The sequence below is a fragment of the Gymnogyps californianus genome, chromosome 11, assembly GCF_018139145.2.
Source record: "Gymnogyps californianus isolate 813 chromosome 11, ASM1813914v2, whole genome shotgun sequence".
NCBI lineage: Eukaryota > Metazoa > Chordata > Aves > Accipitriformes > Cathartidae > Gymnogyps > Gymnogyps californianus.
In genome coordinates this window covers 4296089-4312209 of record NC_059481.1, presented here as the reverse complement: position 1 = coordinate 4312209, position 16121 = coordinate 4296089, and the positions used below count along the sequence as shown (strand labels likewise).

Genomic DNA, 16121 nt, shown 5'->3' with positions numbered 1-16121 from the left:
GCAGTTAAGCCCACAGCAAACAGGATCAATTTATGAGTGTCTGGACTATTTCGGATATACTGAAAGCTATGAGACTCCAGTAGGTCGCTGAACATGCTAATCAACTGCAGCACAACTTCCAAGATGTGACAACAAATACTGATTTGCTACATTTCCAGACCTAGGAAAACAAATCCCCAAATCCCCCACAAAATCAAACCAAAAAAATCTTACCCAGCAAAAACAGCTCCAACAGCTGAGATGAACCATTCTGGAGCATTAAATCCAAGGATTGCTACGCTGTGGAATCGTTCAAGACCAAGCTTAAAAATAATAAGCATAAGGTCATATAACATAGGCACACTGGAGAGAAACATATAGCATGAAACATACACACAAATATAAACCATGGAAAGTTTCATTTATTATTTCGGTATTGACAAGACATGCCCATGCACATCTCTGTGCTGATATCCATAGCAAACCCAGTATTTATCAGCAATTAACATGACCTAAACTTTCCACTTGAGCTCTGCTGTTCAGAAAGGCCCGAAAAACAGAATTTTTCAATGTGAACAAGAGCATAATGAGTACTAATCTTACCCTATTTTTACAATGTTTTAAAATTTGTCTTTATCTTGCCAAATTCATGACCGTGCTGCTTTCACCTATTTTTCTTTTTTTAATCTTAAGGCCTTATGCTGAGCTTTGTACCCATGCCCCAGTGAGAGTGTAACACAGCACCTCTTCACTTGCAGTCAAGTTCGCTTAACAGCAGTGTTATCTCTTTGACCAAAACCAATTTTCATCATTATTATTTCAATAAAGAATATGACTGCTGATCTTCAAGTAACGGGAAAAGCCTCTTATATTGATATTGTGGTTTTGGGTTGGTTTTGTTTGATGGTTGGTTTGGTTTTGGTTTGTTTTTTTTTTTAAGGAGACAAAGGGAGAAAAGGGAATTGGTTTTGTTTCCTATACCTACCTTCAAGAAGCTCTTGGCCGCTTTCCTGGACAGGCAATAATACTCCGAAAAAGTTATCTTCTCCCACTTTCCATTCTTTTTGCTGGCCAAAGCATTAAGGGATCCATATTTTTCTAGGCTCTCCTTGAACATCTGATGAACTGTTACGGGAGTCTGCGGACATGAGTTATCTATTCTCAGTCTGACTCTGCCATCAGCAAAGGAAGTCCACAGGAACTCTGAAAAGTAAAGCATTATCATCAAGATATTCTATCGTTGAAAAATACCATGTGACTATGTACCTAAAGACAAGAGGACTGAAAAAAAGACTGCAGGACTAAGCACAACTCTGGCACTTAACACCTTTTGAGAGAAGGACTATCCAATTTTATAACTAGCAAATATGCCACATAGAAAGAGAAATCTTTATTTCTTACACTTTGTTCTGCGTCTTGAATAAAAGTGCCACCATACAGAATTATGCTGATCATCTGTGTGTTACAGGCACACCACCAATTCCAGAAGAATCTGTTTGCCCATGCTCAGCCCTGCACAACCCACTATCCCTTGAGCTAATGGAGTAGCTGGTGAATCAGAAGGCTACAGAGATCTGAAAGATCTGAAACCTCTGTGCCTGTTCAGCATCCAAGCTCCTTTTGCTTTTCATAGGTCTTTCCTCCCTCCTTCCTCTCCAGCTATTCTCCTTCATCCTGTCCCTGTTCCCCACTACTTCCCACAGTTTTTTTCCCCGTGGTCATCTGCCCTGTGTTCTAGTATGTATATCCACTCCACCCACTCCTGTCTTGCCCTATTTCCACGTCATCTTTCACCTTCTTCTGCTCTTGTCTTCCTCACCCTGTCTTTCTACCACCCACCTTTTTTCCCCCCTGTATTTTTCCTCCCCTTCATTGACAGGACACAGACAAGGAGCACCAACTAATGTTACTTGGCTCTCACCACTGGTGCCAAGGCAGTCCCTGGCATTCACAAGAAATTACTGTCTCAAAGATTCTACATGACTCTTGCAAACCCAGCAAGTAGGCTGAGTATAAATACACTCCTTAGAGAACTAGGGGTTAGTAAGGTGGCAAAATTTAGGTGAATTCTCACAAGGAAGACAAAAAACTACTCACAACTCCCCTATCAAACAGTTCCCATACTTCTGAACAAAACAGTACAACAACATTTTAAGAACTTTTTTTTTCCTTAGATTTACTTTCATAAATGAAGACTTTTTTTTTTTTTACAATAAACACACACACAAAAATATTCTACAGAGAGCTGGTCGAAAATTTCAGACCAAAGAGCTTAGGTTTGTCAGAATTAAGAGTAACAGAAAATACAACTATTTGAAGTTTCTGATACAAGTTAATAAGCACAATTGTCTTTTACTACGCTTAGGGAAAGCAAAAACTGTAAAGAAAGCTCAGCTAGTATCTATACTGTTTCCTGGTACCTCAGTGGCTGAAAAAAGCAGTTCTGGAGTGTTCAGAAGTACAACATGCTTCACATCCCTCTCAAATGCTGTTCCTCTAGTTGCTTCACAGAGGGCCTAGAAACTACCTCTCTGAGCATTTCTGGCAATATATGAACACATTAACCACAGCTGGATCCACATGAGTGCTTTAGAACAAACTTGCAGCCTCCCTCAAGTCAGGCTTGCAATCTGCACAGATAACCAGGGGCACAGCAAGCTATTGTAAGCTCACAAACGTACATTAGAAAAACAACAACAACCAAATAAAACCCAAAACCAACTTTCTCTTGCAGCAAGAAGAGTTTCATTACTTAGCTGTGTAGAAAAGCTCATTCATAATCAGCTGGTAAAGTACAACTACTAAACTGAAAAATACCAAAACCGGTCTAGTTTGCTGCCAGTATTCTACGAAACTATTTCTGAAGACTTCACTGCCCTGTGCTATATGCTAGCATGTGCAGAGCATGGGGGGGGGGGGGGGGAGAATTCACCTTTCTACCCCTCCCAGGTAAGGAGATAAAAACCCTGGCGCAGAAAGCGAACTGAGCAGTCAAAGCTGTGATGAGTTTCAATCCAGGATTAATGTTCCTGACTCACATGATGTTCCATTCATGTTCCTGACTCACAGTCTTGCATTTGTTCTCTTCACAAACAGAAAGTAATAATGACAGCAATAAATACAAATAAAGCTGCTTAATCTCCATGTGCCTTCATTTTCTCATGTGTAAATTGCATATAATGATTTTCAAAACATAGGTGTGGAGCTTTGCTTAGGTCAGTGGAGGAAGGGCATCATAAATCCAGACAGTTTAGAAAACAACTAGCTATGAAGGGTTCTAGGTAATAGACAGACAGACTTTATCAAAGTGTAAACAGTGGCAACCCAACAAATATTTTCTGAGTAAAAGCAAGTGTTTCTGCACTTAACCCCAATCCTGGTGTGAAACGTATGAGAGGTAAAACCTGTCAGAGACAGAAGCTAGTGTTATTCCAAATGCTTATTTTCTGCAGTGAGACACCAAAGCCCAGACAAAAAACTCTAGATGCTGTTCTGGCTTTTAAACCAAAAGGCGGCAGGGATTGCAGGTGTGGTTGGGCACAGGTGGGTGACTGCTCTGTTGAAAACAGAATTGTACCATACAGAGCTAAAATACAACATTCTAGTCCATGTATTATAAAAAACGCTCTTCAACAAAGAGTATCTCTCTTCAAGGGAACTGAAGATATTAGCAACGTTCCTACAATAATATTACAAAAGTTGCATAATTACTACCTTTTCACTGCAGATGTACAGTAGATAACAATAGTTTCCACAGAGAAGACTGAAAATCAATCAAATCATTGCAATATCTATACACAGAAACCAAAAGTGTACTTTAAAACTGGGTCTCCTTTTGCTTTTCCTTATGCAGTTTTTTCTGGTGTCAAAAAGGCATCTTTGATTCATCACAAAAACTAAGAACAGAATCAGTTTCACAGAGACTCACTGAGTCACCTTAATACACAATATATACCGCAAAGGAATATAAACTTGAACATCCATTCAGTGTCTGTTCTTGCATGTATTTGCAGGTAGAACTTAAATCTGAAACCAGTTCCTAAATCTAGATAATAAGCCAAATAATCCTAAAGATCTAACTATTCTGTCCCATAGAATTTGTTAAAAGAGCAGAACATGAACAACATACTCTGCTGTCAGTTTACAGAGGGATTTTGAGCAGAGGGCTCGTTCTTCTCAGAAAGAGCCTGGGAAGGAATGCCTGGCTAAATACTGAACAAATCGATTATAAACTTTGGGAAAAGCTAAACAGGTGCTCTGCCTCGCTAGCATCTGAAAGTTAAACAGTAACGTCCAGGCTGCAAATGAACTCAGTATCACCTGAAATCAAAGTGGAAATCAGACTAAAGATCCTTTAAATACACTATTAGCATTGGTATATTATACACCCTTAGGTTTACAGAGAGCATAAGAAAAAATAAAACAGCATTCCAGCTCAAAGTACTTAATGCCACTGAAAGTTCCCTCTGTGCAAGCAAAGAGGAATATTTGTTTCTTTCCTCTTTCTTCCAGTAACTCCTGCTACCTGCATTATACTTTGTACCCAAAATGCTTTTTCATTCACTAATATGTGACCTTGGCTCATGTCCTTCATATAAATTCACTGAAGGTCAGAGATGGTGAGAAAAGATTTGCTCCTGAAGACGACTGTTTTGTCAGATAAAACAAAAAATGGCAGAGATTTTATTCAGATACGTAGTTTTGACTGTCACTCTTTGAGCCTCTTCAAGTGTTTTTTTTCCCCATGTCATTCTCCTCCAAGGCCAAATTCCATCATCAGGCTAAATTTTCCATGATTCACTGTCTTTGCTGCTGAAGGAAGAGATGGCTCAGAGTAGTCTCATACATACAGTGTATAACAGGATGACTGTACTGCAGTTTGTCTTAGGAATTGCTCTAAGGACAGCTGATCTAAATATTTTGGATTTTAGGTGTGCAGTTTTCCCACTAAAGTGTAAATTTTCAACAAGAAACTTTACAGGAGAAAAAAAATAGTTAAAAACTTTGTTTACCACTTAAAAAAACACTTTGAAAGTTTTCAGCTGATCTTTTATAATACAATCCTAGACTTGTGAACCATTTACATGTGAATACTGACTTATAAAAGTACATGTGTTATTCAAATATTTTCTACCAAGTCTGAAATAATACACAACATAAACACACTACAGTTTTTGTATTTTTATCTGCCAATTATTATTCCTTTCCACCATGTATGACTGAACAGTTGTGACATAGTACAGGCTGTCTCTCCCAGCCCAGATACCAAAAATTATTTTAAACAGACAAACAAATAGCAAGTCCATATATTTTTTTTTTCATGAATACCCAATCTGGCTGAAACTGCTGGACCTCTGGGATGTATGAAGGAGACTGTGTACTAGTTTAAAAAAAAAAAAAATTACACTAATCCTACAGTTTAAAGCTAACATATGAATGAAACCTTCTCTCTGTTCACTACGTGACCTGCAAGTATCCTGGTGACTTCCAGAATGGATTTGGGAATGTAAATGAATTCTGATGTTTACAGAAGAACAACTATGACAGCCATATAAGATGCAAAAGAACCAAGGTCACATTTCAGACAGGTAAACAAACAGCCAAGCTGATTGTGGAACGGCCCTGCTGCATGACGTGAACAACTCCAAGTGATATTCCATAGGTGTGCCCTGAGAAGCAGGAACTAAAAGAATAATTTAACTTCTGCTTGAAACTGATTCAGATTTAACTCACAAAACAGTATCGTGATTATATGCCAGTTCCTGCAAAACATCACTCTGCTCTAATGACAAGAGAAGGTTTTCAGCTCTTTGCTGGAGGCATTTCTGACAGTCATCATCCCAGATTCCACAGCTATGATGCCATCACATTCTGCTGACAACACAAATACATCATTCCTCCTCTCTCCCATTACTTTTTAGTTTTCTTCAAGATGTTTGTGGCCCTGAAAGCTTGACTTCTTTTTAGTAAAAGCTGGAGCTGAGCACACATAGGTTGGAGTCCGAGAGTTTGGCATCTCTGTCAAACTTCCCCTTGTGCCAATGAACAGATTAAACAGAAGTACAGAACTTCTGAATTTCAAGTGAACCTGAATGTATCAGCCAGAACATATATATAGTGATTCTTCTAAAAAAAACCAGAAACCAGCTTCCTGTTGCTTGCCTTGCCACAGCTTGTGGAGGAAGAGGGTTTTCTGGTATATTATATATATTATCAATTTTCCACAACAAACATGTAACTTTAAACTCTCAAACAGAAAAGGCTGAGTAAATAGCAGAAATCTTTTAAAATTATCCAAAACACACAGAAATATTTCAGTTCATGGAAACCTGCACCCTTTCCACTGGAGGAAAAGGCAACATTCACAAATTGCAATAAAATATACTGCTCTCCACATCAGTAAACTTCTACCATTGTGGATCAGAGAAATAAGATAGCCTCCAAACAATGCCTCTACAAACTGATGTGGAGGGAGTGGTGCATCAGGACAAGTACAAAATAAGCTTCATGACAATACTGACGCTTCTAAAACTGATTACGATGCACCAAAATGGAAGCGTGTGGAGGATGTAATCAGGAGGAAACATCACTACAGAAACATTGCCCAGGCATGCAGGAACGGAAAGTCAAAACTCAGTTGGAATTGAAATTGATGAGTGATGTGAAGAGCCACAAGAAGGGCTTCTACAGATACACTGGCAGCCAAAAGGAGAACCGAGGCTATCATGGGCAACTTACTGACATAGGACATGAAAAGGGGCTGATGTACTCAGTGCCTTCTTCACCTTGGTCTTTACTGGCAAGATCAGGCTTCCTGGGTTTCTGTGCCTAGTGGCAGGTGAGAAGTTTTACGTACAACAGCACAGGAAGATCAAAGTAGGGACCACTTCCGCAAACTAGACACATACAAAAACGTCGATGGGCCCAGATGGGGTGCTTCAGAGTGTATGCTGAGAGACCAGGCCAGTCATCACAAGGCTGCTCTCCGTCGTCTTTGAAAAAGCATGGCAATCTGGTAAGGTCCCCATGACAGGAAAAAAGCAAATATCACACCTGTCTTCAAAAAGGGGAAGAAAGAAGATTCAAATAACTAAAGGACAATCAGACTCACCTCACTCCGTGGAAAGGCTACAGAACAAACTCTCCTAGAAATCACTCTTGAGTTATAAAATGGTGACTGACACCAGCCAGAAGGGACAGACTTGATTTGGCCTTGGTAAATCCAACCCAACTGCCTTCCATGATGAGATGACTGGCTCCGAGATGGGGAGAGCAGTGGCATGTTGTTTACTTTACCTTTAACAAGGTCTTTAACAAGGTCTCCCCCAGCATCCTTGGAAGGTCTGGACCGGATGGAGTGGGACTAACAGGTGGATAAAAAACTGGCAGGAAAATTAGTCTTCGAGAACAATGGTCAACATTTCTCAGTCTAGCTAGCAGCCAATTACAAGTGACATTCTTCAGGGGTTAGTCCTGAGAATGATATTATTTAATGACTGCATTATTGTCTTGGACAATAGAATGCACCCTCACCAGCTTCAAAGATGATAGCAAACTTGGGGAATTGGCCAACATGCCAACAGGCAGGGCTGCCATTCAGATGGACCTCAGCAAACTGGAAGAATGGGCTGACATAAACCTCAAAACTCGACAAGGGTGAACATAAGTCTTGCACTCAGGGTAGGATAACCCCATGCAACACCACAGACTGGATGCCAGCTCGCTCAGCAGAAAAACCCCTGTGGTTCCTGGTGGACAAGTTGAATGCGAGTCAGTAGTACGTCCCACTGGAGATAAAGGCTAACTACATCCCGGGCTGCATTAGCAAGATTATAGCCAGCAGATCAAGGAAAGTGATTATTTCCCCCTACTCAGTACTCATGAGGGTGCACCTGAAGCAGTGTGCAGCTTTGGAAGCCCCAGTGCAAGAGAGATCCTGACAAACTGAAGCAAGGCCAGAATAGGGACTCCCAGATGGTAGCATGTATGAGAAGCCCCTAAAGGAGCTGGGTTTCTTCAATCTGGAGAAGAGAAGATAAAGAATGAATCTAACTGCAGTCTGCCACAGACTGAAGAGTGGTGCTGTAAAGAAGACAGATTCTTCTCTGAGGCACACAGCAGAAGAACAAGAGGCAACGGACATGAGCTGCAGCAAGGAAAATTCTTGCTGGACAAAGAAAAATAATTTCACAATGCAGGTGACTCAGCCTAAGAAGAGGGACTGAGAGGCTGTGGAATCTCCATCCTTGGAGGTTTTCAAAACTCAGCTGAACAAAGCCATGAGCCCTCCTATGAGCAGAAAGCTGGACTAGTTGCCCTCCAGTGGTCTTTTCCAACATAAATTATTTTGCGATTCCATCAGTATAAAACCAGCATGAATGAGTTCTCTTTTAACTTTACACTGGTTTTAAGCCAATATAATGCTTGCTGCCAACAGTAACGTTACTCTGGATTTACATATGCATTAGAAAAAACAAAATCTGGCCTGGTTCCACAGGAATGAGCTTCTATACATTGGTGGAAAAGAATGGGGAAAAAATTCCAGAAAAATCTGCGGTCCTCATTAGACAAATTTACTCCTAAGGTTGGAGAACATATCAATTATAAAATAAGAAAGACAGTTCTGCACAATTAGAAAACATCAGAATCTCCTTTTCTCTTGATATACAAAGCAGACCCACCGCAACTAGACACTGAGCTTCCTTCTACTGAAAGATTTTTTGGGAGAAGTTTTTGACATTCAGTCCTCACTTTACCACTCAGAATCAGCATAGCTGTGTGATGTTTCCAAGTCAAACACTGCTTCTCATTTAAATGGGTAACAAGTAGTGCCACAGATTCCCAAAGTCAAATAAAAGACGAAAGCAAACTTAAATTGTAAGCTCCTGATTCATCAACTTAGAAACATATCTAAACACAAATAAAGGAACTCCTTAATTAAAATGGATGGGGTGTGACTTGTGTTTGCAGGAAAATTATGATGGCACAGCTGGAATGGCTTCTACCCTCAGTTGTTCATCTCACCTTTCTTCCAGAGGCTGTGGTCACCTCTGCAGGAGTGGCTGAATGGCATGTGCATTCCTTCGTGAGCACTGTGGTTTACAGCCCAGCATATTACTCTAAACTGCAGCCAGCAGCAACCTCTGGGACAGAAGCAGGGTAGATAGCTGACAGCAGTAACCAGTGTCCCAGATTAATTCTTAGAAAAATAGGTCAGGGCCTTCATGAGCACACAAGCAAGTACTCTGCACAATCACAGCCTCACTAATGATCTATGTATACAATGTATGTCTCAAATAGTTCAATAAAATACCCTGAAAATTTGAAAACAGAAGTTAGTTATCACCTTTATCCATCCAAATTTATTTCCTGCTTACTGAAAAACAAAAAGCAAATGCCTAGCAGTTCAATTCTTGGAAAGAAACCTATTGTGTATCAAAGAATTTCCTTTTTTAAAATAAACATCTATGCATACAGGTATATATTTATACATACGTATAAAGTCTGCATGTGAGATTCCTACATAGATCTGTTATTTCTTCAAAATCCACTTGCAGTCATTGCTCCAGTTGCCTCATAGAAGAAATAATCCCTGTTTAAATGAGCAAATTTAGATACCAGTAGCAGCCTCACCAAGGCAACAGGGAGCTCCCTCAGGCTGGCAAACATTCCAAAGAACCTCGGCAAGTTCTGCTATTACACCTCCTTTAAGCCACATGGTAGCACAACTAGGTTAATTTACCACTGCAATTGGTTTAAAATTACAGTAGTATGCATATGCTACAATGCAACACAGAAGTGACCAAAGTATAGATATTCCTTTACAGCCTCCAGTTATTACACAGTATGCCAAATCCTCAATAGTTGACAGCTGGTAAGTAGGCTGTGATGCCAAAGATAACACAAGAATTGGTATGATTTTCCATGGGATCAGGCTATTTTTCACTTTTATCTAGTAATTGCCTCAAATACAGACAAAAACTGGGAGAAACTATTGAATTCATGCAAGTTTACAGAAAGCTTCTGAAAATTTTTCAGTTGCCCTGATTCCCTTCAGTTTAATTTTATTTTTGGCTGCCTCTCCTTATCCCAGCCCTGAAAAGTTGTCAGTCATAACTTGCTAGAATAGACACAAAAATTACATTTAAAAAATTCTAAAAAGAGCTCAAATTTCCAAGTTTCATCTTTTACATGCTTACCTGTTGGCTCTATGCCTTCATCTTGGGTCTCCTCCAAATGAGGCAGTGAATCTCTGCAGACAGTCTGTGCATCTGTAAAGGTTCTAAAAGACAATATACCTATTAAAAAGTTATCCAGGAGTGCTAGCAGGATTCACTACAATCAACATACAATATATGTAAGGGAAAACAAAAACCACAGCTTGCAAGCACTTAGAAATACAAACAGGAGAAAATAAAAAGCTCAGAAGAACAAAGAACATTTTGCCTCTGTTGCAAACTCCACTACAATCAGGTTAAACAGGGAAATGCCTTCACTCTAAGGATCACATTCTCATTTCATACAGTAGACTTCTGGTTTCAACATCATGGAATATACCAGATGGAGACACTAATTTTGAATCTCGACAGAGAGGCCATGAACCGTGCGAGTATAAAGAATGAATTACCAATCTTAACCTTGATCATACTGCCACTGTACCAATCTCACAATACCTTGTAAATTGTCACTGTTGATACCTGTTGAAGCTCTGAGGTTAGGGGGTTTTTTGTTGTTGTTTGTTTGGGTTTTTTAAGGCTAGGAAAAGAAGATTTAGTTCCTAATAATAAAGTTTCTCAAAAACTTCACCAAAGCAACAAATTATCATTGTAACACAGACAAAATTAACCCTTCTTGGCTTAAATTAACCAGACAAAGTTTAAAGCACAGATAATACAAACTCAAAACCAGAAAGTCTGTAAGGTAACAGACTGCAAAGGATTACATGAGCAAAACATCTGAACAATAACCGAGCATTTAGAAATGACTGACTGCATAAAGCAATGCACTGCAGATTAAAAAATCTGCATGCTGCTATTCATGAATAATTTAGCTGACTTCATTTCATAGAACAAGGGGTGGGAATCAGCAGCCTTCAGAGGCCAAGAACAATTTAGGATTACCTTCAATCCCTCTCAACAGGTACAACAGAAGAGTCCTGAGTGAAGCTCAGGAAGCCCTTCCCCTCCAGAGTATAATAAATTAACTCAAAATGTAGAAAAAGAAACTCCAAACAATGCCCTTCCCAGCTTTCAAATAAACAACAAACAACTTCAAAAGCAGTATTTTTACACAACAGTGTCAGGTAGCAAACACTAGGACCAAACACTACATCCGACGTTATTTCCCATCTCATATTAACAACTACATTTTGTAAAATATCTGTATGTGGGACACTCCTAGAATTTATTATTGTTATTCACAATTAAATCATACTTTAAGAAAGCCTTAACCAAGCTGGATCCCTTTTACAAGAATTTAGCAGATTTTGTAATTCTTCACCCATCAGAAGCGACAATCATAGTTCTTTTCCTCTCTTGCTCTGTGTCTCAGAGCAGAGGTACAGGTCGCAAAAGCAGCTGAAGGAAAATGAGGAGTCATCACTAATCTTGCCTGAGAGGATATTTCCTCTCTTGTTAATGGCATAATGGGACAAAACACGAAAGGGCTTGTCTGATAAGCACAGAGTTAGGCTCTGAAAATAGTCACTGACTTGGTGAAGGCAGATGTTGATGAGAAACAGAGTAATTTAAATACACACAGGGATTATGCTGCATTTTGAAACGTAAGCCTGGGTTTGATATATGGGAAAATGGTGACTTAATGAAGTGGGATTGCAAGGACAGAATGACGGACCAGGAAGACATAGTTGGGAATAAAAACAAAACATCTGAAATAATTTAAAAACGTGTTTGTCTGCCGTCTCAAAACACTTAATAGTTCTTGAAATTTTTTCTGTCTTAAAGGAAAACTGCATCTGATGTTTAGAAATCTAGTGCAATCTTTTCCTTTAAATGTCTTTTGGATACTAAAGCTTTTTTAATTTTTATTATTTTACAAAACAAATAAACAAAGTCTTAGTCAAAAGATAACTGAATGTTACTCTTGCTGAAAAGGAATAGCAAAAAAGCCCTCAGAAGAAAACAGATCTGATAGTAATATATCAGAAGAGCCTCCTGTGAGGCTACTCAAAACTTTTAGTAATCATCATTAATGACTTTTCCCAGATGAAAATCTCTTTAGTTTGCTTTATTCTCATCCGACTGTTAGAGGATACTGGTTCAGTTTATATTATGTTCCCTTAACAGAAAAATAATCAACCTGCAAGTCTGAACTTCTGGACTTGCTCTGATAATGCTTCAACATGCAAATCTTGTATGAGGAGCTCTATGCATCTAATATCTTCAGGAGTGTTGAAGTTAGTAATGCTGCATGCAAAGTAGTTGTTACTCGCCTCTATGGACTAAGCAGTCAATTTGAGAGTTGGGGGTTTTTTTGCCCTGAAAGTACAATTACGAAATTTTCTCTTCCATCAACAATTTATGTGTATATTCAGAACCATCCCTTCTGAGTGAAAGAATATGTTTTTAATGTTGTTACTTCTACCTTTTGCTAGAAGCTATTCCTTTAAAAATTAATTAAAAATCCAAGAATGGTTATGTTATCTGGAATTGTTCAAGTAAGATTGAATCAAGCAGAATTCGGTAGGACTGCTTGATCAAGAGCTTACTGAGCATATTGCAGCAAGGAGAAAACACACTGCAGAATTACAGTTTGGTGGTGAGATGCCCCAGCTAAACCAAAATGCTTTGGAAATCTGGACTTTGGCTGCTAAATTTGTTATTAAGGCTGAGGTTCTGCATAAATTATTTAACATTATTAGTGCAGGGACAGCATGTTCCAAAATCCAACTACCAGTTTAAAAGTGGATTTTCTACATCCGATTTTTGTGTTTAAAAAAAAAAGTTTATGATTCCAAAGGTAATATGCAAAAACCTCTAAAAGCACACACACAGAGGATTTAACAGTAGAGGTCACTTTAGCAAGCCAATTAGAACAAATTGAGTTCATGTTACACAACGTTGACCAGCTAGGATTAAACAAAGCATACTTCTGTATAACTCCATTAGCCAGGAGTGGTTTTTGAATGACAGTATTTCCTGATGTAATTTGGGATTTAATTTCAAGGTACCATTCTATCAAACATGACCTCATCTGCTGCCTGAATTCAATGCACGCACACGCCCCCTTCACCCGAGATGGAGGCACAGCATGCTCAGGCTGACTGGCTTATCCAGAGGTTTGGGGCAAATCCTAATGTAGCACAACTCGCTTGCAGCTACCACCACTGCTCTGTGCCAGTTAGATGTTATATCATACTGAAGCTGTTCTCACACATCGGGCCAATCTAAAAGGCAAGAATTTGAACATTCTCTACATTGGATTAACAGAAGGAAAGTTTCCTTTCCTTCTTTGTTTCCAAGATTGTAACAGCTCTAGCGAGATTTATCTCTGCAAACCAGTGGAAGTAATGCATGTGCAACTGATATTTTAATGGTAAAATAATGACTGATGTAACTGGCAGTCCTTACTGCTGGTGATGATTCACCAGAAGCAAAGCATCCAATCTGAATTTGCTGGCATAGCAATTACTTTTTTAAACTAAGTGTATTCGATGGAAACCAATGAATACAGTACCATTTCTTATCGTAACTACAGAAACTAAATGTAACAGCTAAATCTCTCCCCTTTTATCATTTTGAAATGGCAGTGCTTTGCTGAAGTTACACATTAGAAAAACTATTTTTTTCTGTTACCATAATGATACCGAGTATCTGATTAACGTCACTACTTACTGTAATACTAATTTCCATAATTTTTCAGTTTCAAGAGACTTTGGAATTGGCCTTTTCCTTCCACAGGCTCTATGTTTCCTTCTCTGGTAACTGGAATTTCTGCTTACATCTCCTATTCTAGGTCAAATACAGTCAGATATTTGCTGTCCTCTAAATTCTCTCCTCATAGTAAAATCTTGTTAAAATACTAAGAATAAAACTGAAAAGAATCTATAAAGTCAGTCTTCAATATAATAACGTACCAATGATTTCCATGGAGAAAATGTTTTACAGAAATTCTCACTTTAATAAGCCTCATAGAATACACTAATTGTCCTGTATAATTAGGTTAGAATATTCTCTCTCAAATTTAAAAACTATGAACTTCATGTAGTAGGGTTCAATATATTTTGACCTTAATTCTGCAGAGTGATTTCTAAGATCACAAATTGCACCAACAGAATATGAACACTGTTATACAGCAGTCATATTATCATGAGATTTAAGGGGAAGCTATTTGTTAAACAGATTATGTATAGTGGCAAATAAAAAGACATCTCATTCTTTTTGTATTCCTATTCCTTATCACTATTATTCAAGTTCTGTAGCTTTGTCAATGTTAAATTTTTACTGGTTGGCTCTCTACAGGGGTTATTAGAATAAAAAAAAAAAACAAAACAGCTTCCTATAAACTTGCAAAAATAAGCAGTTTATCAAATAACTACATATGTATATGGTTAATACATTATTCAGTACAAGGTATTCCTTTAGACTTCAGGATATTTACTCATAACCCTTTATATACATATAGCAAGTCAAAGTACTTAAAGTCTGGAAATCACATTCACAACTGCTCACAAAAAAGACTTAAGCAAACTTTTTTTGCAATTAAAACAGTCAGTAGTTCAGACTATGCATTCATCCAGAGTCCGTTATCTTAGCTTCCAGACCTATGCTGTCTGGATTCACGATGAAGCTACCATCTCCTCCTCCCTTTCCTGGTATTTCTAACGCAGAGGCTCCTCCCATTACACAGCTTCTCCACTCTCACCTTGTTCCTGGATAATGTTGTACCATATGTGTGGGCTCACCGTACAGTGAAAATATTTTTATTAATTAATTAAATTCTGGTTTAATGTATGAGAAGTGTTCACCGTTGAAGAAACTGCATTCATAATATATATTATCAGATAAGTTGAGATTAATGTGATGCCTAATTTTAGAAGAACAATATGTTCAAGGTGCAAAGCTACGGCTATGGTCAACCATGTTACTGCAGTTCCTGTCTGCTTAACTTCCAAAGCTTTATTATAAACTATTGCATGATTTTTGTTCTTTCGTTCCTTCAAAATAAAATATCCTGCAGATTGTCTGTAACAAAGAACATAGCCAATAATGAGGGAATGCTCAGTTACAGTGTCTGCTGAGTGCATACAACTTCTCTGTCATGCTTTTTCCAAAAAGCACTCCATTTAGCTTCTCCTGGGAATGCTCTCATAGCACTGCTTCCAGACTCAATGGCTCTCAGGAAGGCTCACTTGTGTTTTGCCCACACTGTGATGATCCAAAGCAGTGCAGCTTTGGATCATCTGCTTCACCGTTCCTCTGAGCTCACCCACCAGGCTACTTTCAAGTGGCTGTAAGCATGTTGCTACATAGTTCTTACAACACAGTCTCCACCTTATAATTAAACTGCTTTCTCTGCTTGCCTTGCCCAAAGAAATATTTTGTAATATGCAGCTGTTTATCTTCGGCAGCAAGGTGTGCAAATCCCCATTTGCACAAGTACTTTTTTCTCAAATACTTTTATTGAATTGGCTTTCCTAACTATTAGCGAGTCCTATACAGAAAAAATAGGCTGAACCGGAAAAATACGTATTTTTTCCAAGGCAGAACTTCTTCATAAATTTTGTTTTAATCTTTCACTGCTTGCTTCTCCTGAGAATGACTTGGTGAATTTCATCTCTAAACTCCTACAGCTTGGTTGTTTGATTATTTAAGTAATCCATAATAAAGTAGATGAAAAAAATCCTTCTTCAAATCAGTGTGCATCTTTTGCTGCTTCATTCTTTGTGACAAGTGTCCTAAATATTTATCTCTGTTCTAACAATGGGAAATTATTTTTTTTTCCTAAGCTTTTGTTACATGTTCTCCAGGACAATCCAGCTATGTACATTCCACCAGCCTTAATCTACATTAGAACTGCTTTTGGTAGTATGTTTTGGGTCTACATCTGCACATTCTAAAGTACTTTTCATTGGGCGTTAGGCATTTTCAACAGCTCACTGGGGCACTGGAATTCAAGACGGA

At 38.5% G+C, this 16121-nt stretch overlaps 1 protein-coding gene across 5 annotated transcripts in view; it reads right to left on the bottom strand.

The window, feature by feature from the left end:
- Positions 1 to 16121, bottom strand: part of ACSBG1 (acyl-CoA synthetase bubblegum family member 1) — a 42634-nt gene that overhangs the window by 23179 nt on the left and 3334 nt on the right. For 3 of the 5 annotated variants that reach the window (XM_050902977.1, XM_050902975.1, XM_050902976.1), the window contains exons 1-2: positions 965 to 1156; positions 214 to 302 (exon numbers count right to left, since the gene is read on the bottom strand). In XM_050902977.1, the coding sequence (XP_050758934.1) occupies positions 214 to 302; positions 965 to 1096 (221 nt within the window). In that variant the 5' untranslated portion in view covers positions 1097 to 1156. Of the gene's footprint in view, positions 1 to 213; positions 303 to 964; positions 1183 to 10178; positions 10262 to 16121 lie in introns of those variants that run through there. The other 2 variants (XM_050902974.1, XM_050902978.1) reach the window with 2 other exon arrangements.